Genomic DNA, 10,493 nt, shown 5'->3' on the forward strand with positions numbered 1-10,493 from the left:
TCATTTCATCTTCCTTGGTCTAGTGGTCATGATTTCCGCTTGTCATTAAAACCGATAAGCGCGGGAGACCGGGGTTCGATTCCCCGAGGGAGAGTCATCTTTTTGCTCCTGAAGCCCCCCATACTTGGGAGTTATTTTTCCTTCATGGGTTTCTTGTTTTCGTGCCCCTAGAAGGTGCCCAAAAAATGATCCGTGGAGTTAGACGGCCAACGATTAAGCAACGTATTCACGATGAAAATTACTCATCAATGGAATGACTGTCTGTAGCTACCTACCATCGCTACTCCGCACAATCCCAAATGAAATAAACACCCCTCAATCAAATCGAAAATCCTTTTATCTAATTGAAGCACCAACTATATGCATTCAAGTACTATCTATCCCTTCTGCCGGCGAACATCAAGCAGGCGGAATTTTCTCCGCAGATAATCGTTTCCTCCTGAAGGCTGCCTCTACTGTATGATAAGCTGAACCAACAGTTGCTGCAGCTTAGCTCCACTTTATCGCCAGACGCGGGACTCTCCGCCTCGGCAGTGCCTATCAACGGCTTCCGATTCCGAAACAATGTAGTACAACGAGTCTTGTCTGCGGGGGCTGAGAAGGAAGAGGGGAAGGCCGAACTTATTTTGCTTCTCCCCCCTTTCCTTCCGAACCATCTGATTGTATACCATCCCCCAATACACATCGCACTCATCTCTCTGCTGTCAAAATGTCGCTCGACCGCTGGGAACGCCAAGCCCAGAAGGGCAGGGATATACTTAACAACTCGATCCCGAAACAATGGCTTCTGCCGGAAAGCCAACTTGCCCTTGCTACAACAAAGAATGTGATCGATTTTCCGGAACAAAGTGGGCTCCTGAGCGAGCTCGAGATGTTGATTACCGAGCTGTCTGCGACAGAGCTAGTCGCGGAAATGGGGAAGGGGAAGTTGACGGCCGAGGAGGTTGTTGTCGCGTTTCTGAAGCGAGCAGTCCTGGGACAACAGTTGGTAAAACAAGTGACGAGATTGAAGCCCCCGCGATGAACTAATGGATTAATTGTTCTAGTTGAATTTCGCGACCGAGTTCCTCGCTGACGAGGCGATTGCGCGTGCGCAAGAGCTTGATAAGCACTATAAACAAACGGGACAGCTGGTGGGGCCATTGGTTAGTCGATGACCCCTCCGATTGTAATGGGAAGTACTCGACTAACAGCTACTACTTGTAGCACGGCGTCCCCATCAGCGTAAAGGAACACATCGGGTTTAAAAATAAGACATGCAATACTGGATATGTTGCTTAGTTGGTCGAGCCCCGCCCCGCCGTTAAGGGTATATGGCTGATTTTATGAGCAGTATCGACAAAGTCGCCACCGAAGATGCACATCTGCTGCGATTATTGGCCAATGCGGGCGCGGTTTTCCATGTTCGAACCAATCAGCCCCAGTCACTCATGGTAGGTACTGATGTGATCAATCGATTTTGCCCTTCAACTAATGCCACCCAGCATCTTTGCTGCAGTAACAACATCACGGGCACCACACTTAATCCACACAACCGTACATTGACCCCTGGTGGTTCCTCGGGAGGGGAAGGTGCCTCCATGGGCTTTAAATGTGCACCCCTCGGCATTGGTACTGACATCGGGGGCTCAATCCGCTGTCCCGCTGCATTCTGCGGTGGCTACGGCTTCCGTCCTACCGCAATGCGCAATCCTATGGCTGGAATCCAAGTTGCCTGTATTGGACAGGAGACTATCCATGGCGTTGTCGGCCCCATGGCCGGTAGTTCGATTGAGGATCTAGAGTTGTTCCAAAAGGCAGTACTGGATCAAGAGCCTTGGGACGATGAAACATCCCTGATGCCGGTACCTTGGAAGACTGTGACACCAACGCGAGATGTGACGATTGCTATCATGTGGGACGACGGGTGAGTTACTCTGTATTAATATAAAGCGCACCAGACTAAATTCGGAAACTAGATACGTTCGTCCTCATCCACCAGTTACTCGGGCTTTGCGCTTGGCAAAGGAGAAGCTCCTGGCTGCCGGTATTAAGGTCGTGGACTGGGAACCGTACGAGCACCAGCGTGGCTGGGATATCATCGTAAGTCCTGCAATTGTGTTTGACTGAAATGGTTACTGAGATATCAACCAGTCCACTCTCTACTACCCGGATGGAGCGGCACTACAACGCCAGATGCTCCGAGAATCTGGCGAGCCCGCCCGCCCCCTTACTGAATGGGCTTTCTCCTACGCCCACCCCACGCCGCTTACCCACGCTGAAGCCTGGACCTTGCAGTATGAGCGTGATTTATACCGCGATGAGTATCATGCTCTCCTCAAGAGTCGTGGCGTCGACTTCATTATCTCGCCGGCTTACCCTGCTGCTGCGGCCGTAATGGGCGAATCACATTATTGGAACTATACGGCAATCTGGAACATGACGGATATGCCTTGTGCTGTGTTCCCATCCGGACTCACGGTTGACCCAACATTGGATGCGCTTACAGAACAAGATAAGAAGTATGTGCCTCGTAACGAGGTTGATGAAAGAGAGTGGAACAAATACCAGGGCCCATGGAGATATGAGGGTGCGCCCATCGCGTTGCAGATTGCGGGTAGGCACTTCAAGGATGAGGAAACTTTGGCCGCTGCCAAACTTGTTGAGGAAATTATCAAGGATGGAAAGAAGAGTTCCAAGCTTTGATTATGGTCAGTCGCAAGGTTGTAACTTAGCAATTTGGTTCTTAGCCATGGCAAACGATCTACTCGGAGGTGCGCCATTCTAGGTGGAATCCCTTGAAGCGAACGAATCTAAACAGCTGCACTATTCAAGGATAGCAATCCACTTGCCATAAAATGACACTCCATGCCTCTGAAAAACCACTGGAGAAACCACATGCCTTTAGGTTATCAAATATCGTACGGCAAACATGTCTAACCCCCTTTAGATCCGGATTGGACTCCTGCAAGATGCAAAGTAAGCTGCAGCTCGCTAACAAGCATCGAAGCACATGTCTCACGCCGTATTCTCAGCCAATATTCTGGGACAGGATCAACATGTCAGCCGCGACTATCCACTGCATTAGATCTAATGCGGTGGGAAAATCAGCGTGTCCCTATGCCCTTCTACAGAATATTGTAGGATTTATCAGATTTGAAAAAAGAATATCTGGAAATTCCTTGTGAGGCTTTTGCTAGCGATACAGTAACAGAGCATTTCCATCGATATTAAAGCGAGCTACTTGTCGAATTGTGAAGCAAAGTATCTGAGCCTTTGAGTATCATTGAGGTCCCAATGATATGAAACCAACACCACCCCCGGCGGGTAATATGGCCTCATTTGCTGATCTTGTGGCTCTTCCGCTGTCTCTTTGCGGTTGGAGTAGGCTGTCTCTTTGCAGTTCGAGTCCGCTTTCTCTTTGCAGTTCGAGTCCGCTTTCTCTGTGCGGTTGCAGTCCGCTTTCTCTTTGCGGTTGGAGTGGTGACAGATTCCAGAATACGAATCATCTCTTTGTACCTGTGTCTTTTTGCGTAATCCAGTGCAGTTCGACCATTTAGACAATCATCTGGGTCACAACCGAAATCCAGTAGTGCCTGCACCACCTTAACCCATCCTGCCTCTACTGCCTGTATCAGATATTTCGACTCCCCATGCAGTGTGGTAAGTTGGGCTCCGTTCTCGATCAGAAGCAATGCTGATTCCTCTTCTCCAAACCGACCAAGCCGAATAGCTGCTTGCAGAGGAGCTAAACAACATGGAGGCCAACTTGCCTTGGAGTTTGGACTGGCTCCGTGCTCAAGTAGAATTTTCACGACGGCAGAATGACCACCGTCCAGCGCGCTGTGGAGGGCTGTTGGTTCGCCGTACCCCCAGCTCATCTCATCCGGCTTGAACCCTTTCTCTAGAAACTGCGAAACAACAGCTTCGTGACCAGCCTTAGCTGCAAGCTGGATAGGATAGTAGCCCCCCAGGTTAATGGCCAACATGTCAGCTCCGTTGTCGAGGAGACAGCGGACAACCGCTTCATGATTTAGCATAGCAGCTCTATGCAGAGGCGTCTCGCCACAAGTCTGAAAAGTCATCCTGGGACTAGAGTTGAGCCTCTTGCTCCATTTTGTAGACCTGACGAGGTTTTCTTGTGTCTTCAGCAACGATAAACCCACTCTGGTGTCTTGTTCTTCCTCAAATATGACTTGCAAGTCTGCACCTTCATCGATAACGAGCTGAGCGGTACTGCAAATCCCAGTCTTTGCAGCCCAAAACAAGGCTGAGCAATTATCATGCCGGACGTCATTAGAGTACAGAGTAGTGTTGAGAAGGGCGTACAATTGCCGACTGGTCCGGATGAGGGCGTTTAAAGATGACCGTGGCAGCCGCTCCACGATTTCGAAGAGCAGCTCGTGTGGTAATGTGCTGAGTGACATTATTGCGCTTGTTTCAAGTGTTCAGAGAGAGGGAGACAGTTTTCAAAAATCAAATTCGAAGAAATTCTGATGTGTCCCGCGGGGAAGGCCAGAAGAGGAAGAGGAAGAACAGGTGAGCAGGAAGTTCGACAAATAATGAAGAGAAGGTGGAAGGTGAAGGTGAAAGGTGCAAGGTGAAGGGTGGAAGGTGGAAGGTGGAATGTGGAAGGGAAGGTGGATGGAATCTGCCGCAGATGGGTGCCTTGAAGGTATAAGGCAGACAAGCAGCGATGCTTTTGGGGTAACGTTTGTTCATGGAAGGAACGTGGTTGTTTGATGAACTGCAAAGACAACTGAAGAATCCCGATGAAGCCATCGTCAAGGTTGATTGATAGCTGACAGACAGCAAGAGGTGCGAGGATTCAGTCCTTTCCAAATACAACAAATTATTTAGATCTGGAGAACTACCATGAGGTACTTGAAACAAAATGCCGAGACGGCATATCTTTTTCAAAAGTCCGAGTACTAGATTTCTCAATAGTTTCTGCCCTGGGGTCTTAAGATGCGATTTGTATTGGACATACTTGTGGCATGACTCGACTAACATCCTTAAGGGCATCATTCTGGAGAGACATGGAAGGAGATGCATACTGAGCATCTCTAGGTCAGTTTTTGATAAGTTCAGTCTAATGGAACGTTCTCCTTTTTTTTTTTTTTTTTTTGGTTTTTGGACAAAAGTTAATCTGCGCTCGAGCACTAATGCTATCCCAGCCTCACCCTTTTCCACGACCTCATGCAGTCAAGCATATCCGAGGACAAGTTGCCACCCGCCGAATTGGCTCGCTGCACCACAGCAACAAGCGCAGAGGCATAGCAGAACGCAACCTTGTTCTCCATCAACAACGTCAGTTGGACCTTCTGCATACCCCCAAACTGGCACCATAACATCCATCTCTCAAGGATATCAGAGATGAGCTTCGCTTGGCCTTCGTCCAGTATCATAAGATACAGCACAGCTTGGGCTAAATCACGGAGCGTATAGGTGCTAGGCACGATATCCTGACTCACGAGGTAGGCAAGGTTGGCCTCAGCGATGACTTGATTGTCTAGCCGTGGCGATTGGATGGCTTCAATTAGTCGTCGTTGTTGGTACTCTTCCTGAGCTTGCAACCTCCTGAGGTGGCTCTGATGAAATCGCTGTGACTCGCGCAGCATTCTGACCCTTCTGGCTTCTGCAGCCTGCACTGGTGGCATGGCGCCTTCCATTCGTCGAGCTAGTGAATCCTCTTCCATTCGCTGTTGAGTATCGAACCTTGATTCCACTGTCGAGGGTGGCGGCGAGGCCCAAGGTGGCACGTTGTCTTCGCTCAAAAGACCCAGCACAACCATCACGCCACAGGGTATTGACTTTTGTCGCGTAAACTCAGCAATATGGCTCGGAATGGCGAAGTTCCATAACCCGGAGTCTCCATCTTGACTCAATGCGGAGGCAGTACAGGCAAGCCACAGACCAAATATATCTCCGAGACTGGAAAGGTCCCGAGGCTCACCAGTCGGGGCGCTATCACACTCAAAAATCACGCGCTTCACATGGTCGTGATCTATCTTGAATCGGACACTAACAGCGTCGGACTTCGTGACAAGTGCTTTCATTTCCTCAATCTCAGTCAGAAGTGAGAATGGTTTTGAAGAACTGGACTCTGCAATTGAATCAGCCACAAGTGTATTTTGACGACTCAATGTCTTGCCCTGTCCAATTTCAGACCCTGCAGCACCCTTGAGCTCTTTCATCGATGCAGAAAAGATCCCTTCGTCGCTGTCCGCTTTGACTGATCTCGGCTGTTCAAGTCTTGTCCAGAAAGGAGGCAAGCTGTTTGAGTTCCTCTGGTCCCATTGCACTTCCCAATTGACCTGTAAGCTCAGCACTCCATCAGAATCGTCCGGTGGCGCAACTGTAAGAACCGCTCCGGACATGCCTCGTGGCGGGCGCAGCATTGCTGTGCCCGGCGGTGTCCAGAGACCGACTGTTTTCAGTATATGCCATCCATGGGGGTCTGGAACAGCTCCACGGTCGAGCAGAAACGCGACAAGCTCTTCAAAATCAATATCCGCCTGCGGGATAGTCAATTCGTCCTTGAATTGGCAGCGATACATCACTCTCCCAGTGACCAGCCGGTTCCAGTGAAACATTGACCAGCTGCCGCCCTTCAGGGGCACATGAGACGCGTTCAATTTCCAGTATTTGGCATCTGACTCGCGATCGAGTGGGGTGATCGAGCATCGCGGCAACTCCACCTCTACAATGCCCCCAATAAGACTGACACGTGTAAGGGAGTCGAGTAGACCATGGCGATTGAGAGTTGACCTGATCAATCGCTGTGTCCATAGAGCCCGGAAGGACGTGTAGAGAATCGGGAGAACACCAATCACAGCGAGAGGAACGCCAATGTAGGTGATAATGTCGGTTGCCGAGGTCCCGTTGTCCATGGCTCAGGTTAAGGGTCAAGATATTCTCTCCCAGTATTTGAAACCCACGAAATGTCGCCCAGGGGCCATGTTTCTTGGACGAAAACGCGAGGAGCCTCAAGTCCTTTTATTGGGCTAGGAAATCAGCCTCGTGTTCCGATCGCGTAGAAATAAGCGAATCAACGCGATCCCGTTAGGACAATCCCACGTGATCACGGCCATACCAGGCTGAAAGATCCGGCCTGTTGATGAGTCAACGGCAGGCCGAGAAATAGGAGTGCTTTTCGGGGGATTATGAAACGAATCAGGGATTTACGTAACATCCAACTGTTTAATTCGTCTTCCATAGTAATTGTGCTCTGAAACGAAGGAACAGAGTGAAAGGGGTTACCACTGAGGTCTGCGCGAGGCTTTGGGTTAAGGCTGCTAAGACCGCTACGAACACACACCGGACTATCTCCGCAAAGGTGTTCTTTAGGGTTCAATGCGAGGCAAAAACTTCAGTCAAGGAGCTTCAAAGGTCCCTATGTGACCTATGTCTAGAGTTGGGCTAGATAAGGATCCTGTATGGTATGGTTAATGTGATCATCCAAAGGTAGCGCTCCGTCGGGAAAGACCCTGTGTCGGATTGGACATGTGGATCAGGCCTGGCGGGATGGGTAGATCAAATAGTTATGGGACGATAACTTCCTATCGGGTATTGGACATGGCCCACTGCGCCTCCTCTCCGTGATCAACTCTGGTACTCTTCTCGCTCTCCTTTTCCAGCCTCCTCCGGGCCGCGATCTTTTCTTCGGCTGTGATATCCTCGTTATCTTCCTCTTCACATTCAAACCGCCGATTCGCCCGTGAAGCTAGAGGCCTCCCAGCACCAAGCCCTAATCTCCCGAGCGGTTCCTTCCCCCCGGATATATCGCCAATCCACCCGGGAATCTCGTCCAGGGACTTAATCGTGTTATTGTTCTGACCAACAGTCAAAGGCAGCTTTCCAGCAATGGTGGCGCCGATTCTCATCATGGCAAACGAGTCAAGCTGTTCAGTCCAACGAGGCGTCCAGGTGGCGTAGATGGCAAGCGGGATGAGCATCAAAGTGTACAGTCCAAGGAGGATAGAAACAAATATCATGCCACCTCTGGAAATGACGGGAATTTGTGTATCCGCGCCAAGGTCGAAATTCACTGTCAATGACTTTGCTGCTGGGGTGACGCTGTTCTGCATCCAGGCTCTGTTTGCCAAGAACGCGGCAGCGTTAAAGGCATTCCTGACACGTTCTTCTTCGTAGTTGAAATTAGAGATCCACCAGGCGACCTCCGTGTTGACGTCGGTGCCGTTCACGCCTCCGTCTGTATTGCTGATGCAATAATCGATGCCATTGGTACCCGCATACTCGCCGCTGATTCCGGCGAGAAGAATAGCTAGGGGAGCCAGGTCGACACAAGACCCTGCATAGGCAGGAACCTGCTCCACGGGTACATTGAAATCAATGACGGAAGCGTAAGCTTGGGGATATGCCTGACGACTTTGAATAAAAGATGTGTCACCGAATAGCGCCATAGCTATTGTTAGTAAAGGACCTTTGTTGGCAACCACTTCAAGTGGCAGAGTTTGATCCTCCGCAAAGTTGAGATCGCGCCGCTTGTCTCCGATCTTGTGCTCCTCACTGTGTTTGGTCATGTGAGTAGTTTGCTTAAGAACAAGAAGGAAGCAAATTAAAAACTAAAGAGACTTACTCGCCGTTAATCGTCTCAGGTTCACAATATTCTCCGCAAAGACCATTGGGATCCTTTTCCAGCAAGGGCCCAGCAATTTCGCTATTCATATAGTTCGGTAGCTCAAAATAACCAGCAGTTGTGTCGAGCGTCACTTTATAGAAAGTGCTGCCTTGCTGATTGATGTTTGTATAATATTGATTCAATGTCACATTTAAATAAAGCTCCTCAGTGAAGTCTTGTCGGTCGCGCGTCGATTTCCATGGCGATGTGGTCAGGTCCCGAGGCATACACGCCTGAATTCCCCAGATATACTCGAGACCGTTGGGGTCGGTAGTGACGTTCGTATAGTCGACATAGAAGGCACCATCAATCTTATCGCATCCGGTGGGGAATTCACTGTGGGTGATTTTGTCATACTGGGCACTCGAATTGAATCGAGGGATAAATTGCTGATAAAGTCCAGTGTTATAGCCACTCGGAAGCTCCGCCAGAAATGGCTCAACTAGTTGGGACATGTTTGCTAAAGTACTACCGCCGTACCGGCAGGACTGTGGCAATTCCTCTGAGCCATACTTGCGCACGCAAGTGACGTTGGCGCCCTGCCAGAGCTGGGACTGGACCTCTGAAATTGTCGTTGAAGTTAAAGCGCTGCGTGTCATGGCCACAACAAGGTTTGAATCACCATCAGCGGCACCTTGAAACTGATCTGGGATATCCAGTTGACCAGTAATAAAAGAGGGGTAAGTTGGTATTTTGATAGTGCGAGTCGAGAGAAACAGCTGCTGTAGCGGCGATATCACCGAACCGAGGAGATTCAGAAGTATAGCCAGCAGAAGGAATGAACTTCCAAACCGTTTCCACTCATCGGTAGTGAGGAACGGAAGAATTCTGGCGTAGGTTGCGAGGTCGGCCCAGCCTTTATCTGCCAGTGTCATCACTTGCCGAACGGTGATACCCTTGTGGGCCCTTTGTTGAATGAAAATGACTGCTGCGCTGGAGCAGACCGCGGAAGTTAAGGGGATTGTTAAAATACCGACCACCGACTGGATAATTCGAGCAGCGCGATACCATTGTTCATTGCGACCGAAAAGAGGATTTTGGTAATTCCTATCAGGCAGCGCCCAGTTGCCGTTATCAAGGGCCTGCAAATCGTAATGCTTGGTGGTGATGGGACGGAATGATAAATAGCAGGTCACCACCCATGCGAAGACTGCTAAGCCAATGTACAAAAACACGGTGAATAGGATATACCCGGAGCGATGCAGTCTTGCCGACGGGGGAGCTGAAAGAGTTTGTTTTTGGGGCTCTTGGTCACCCTCATCTGGATTCCATGTGGTTTCAGTCCCACTTTTGTCATTCTCAGATATTTCATCGTGAATTGGGCTAACTGCAGCGTAGGAATGTCGTGATCCTCGAGAAAGAGATCTCAACGAGATTGAATCTGGTATTGGCGCCATAGTCCTAAGAGGAGTCGTGAATCTTCCATCGGAGAGAAATCCCAATTGTCGTTTTCTTTTACCCCTCCAAGTAGCCTGCCTCAGGGGGCGGTTAAGTTCAAACGAGAAAATGGGGGCTGAAACATTTATCAGTAGGGATCTTCGCGCCGTGCCGCAATTAATGTGGCTATGAAAGGTCTTCTCCAATGAGAAGCAACATAGTAAACCGGGGGCGCTTAAGGCAGCCCCGTCGGCACAGGCAGGTCGAGGCGCGCGAGAGAGAGATAGTAGGCAAATCACCCAACAGCGCTGGCAGCAGGGCACCTAGGATCAATCGCATCAACCAATACGGTCGCATCAACGGCTTTGCCATGGCACCCCTCCGCCAGCAGGGCCGGCCCCGTAGGCCTGTGTAGTAGCCACTCAGCAATGGTAGATCTCTTTCCTAAACCAACGGGGCTCCACCGCCACTGCCGCCCTGGATGATGATCAAT

At 50.0% G+C, this 10,493-nt stretch overlaps 4 protein-coding genes across 4 annotated transcripts; 1 reads left to right on the plus strand and 3 right to left on the minus strand.

The window, feature by feature from the left end:
- Positions 1 to 709: 709 nt before the first annotated feature.
- N7482_001243 (putative glutamyl-tRNA(Gln) amidotransferase subunit A) lies at positions 710 to 2,685 on the plus strand (the record flags this gene model as incomplete). Its single annotated transcript, XM_056683368.1, has 7 exons — positions 710 to 988; positions 1,047 to 1,145; positions 1,207 to 1,280; positions 1,334 to 1,433; positions 1,485 to 1,906; positions 1,959 to 2,082; positions 2,134 to 2,685. 7 exons carry the CDS (start codon positions 710 to 712, stop codon positions 2,683 to 2,685), a joined length of 1,650 nt encoding a protein of 549 aa, XP_056546974.1.
- A 632-nt stretch (positions 2,686 to 3,317) lies between these two features.
- On the minus strand, positions 3,318 to 4,406 carry N7482_001244 (ankyrin; the record flags this gene model as incomplete). Its single annotated transcript, XM_056683369.1, has 1 exon — positions 3,318 to 4,406. The coding sequence occupies one exon, from the start codon at positions 4,404 to 4,406 to the stop codon at positions 3,318 to 3,320; it is 1,089 nt and encodes a 362-aa protein (XP_056546975.1).
- Positions 4,407 to 5,147: 741 nt separating this feature from the next.
- N7482_001245 (uncharacterized protein) lies at positions 5,148 to 6,872 on the minus strand (the record flags this gene model as incomplete). The annotated part of the gene is made up of 1 exon (XM_056683370.1): positions 5,148 to 6,872. The coding sequence occupies one exon, from the start codon at positions 6,870 to 6,872 to the stop codon at positions 5,148 to 5,150; it is 1,725 nt and encodes a 574-aa protein (XP_056546976.1).
- A 669-nt stretch (positions 6,873 to 7,541) lies between these two features.
- On the minus strand, positions 7,542 to 10,020 carry N7482_001246 (uncharacterized protein; the record flags this gene model as incomplete). The annotated part of the gene is made up of 2 exons (XM_056683371.1): positions 7,542 to 8,511; positions 8,582 to 10,020. The coding sequence occupies 2 exons, from the start codon at positions 10,018 to 10,020 to the stop codon at positions 7,542 to 7,544; spliced, it is 2,409 nt and encodes an 802-aa protein (XP_056546977.1).
- Positions 10,021 to 10,493: the final 473 nt, after the last annotated feature.

This window comes from Penicillium canariense (assembly GCF_028826845.1).
Source record: "Penicillium canariense strain IBT 26290 chromosome Unknown utg000001l_segment0_segment0, whole genome shotgun sequence".
In the NCBI taxonomy this organism is placed as follows: domain Eukaryota; kingdom Fungi; phylum Ascomycota; class Eurotiomycetes; order Eurotiales; family Aspergillaceae; genus Penicillium; species Penicillium canariense.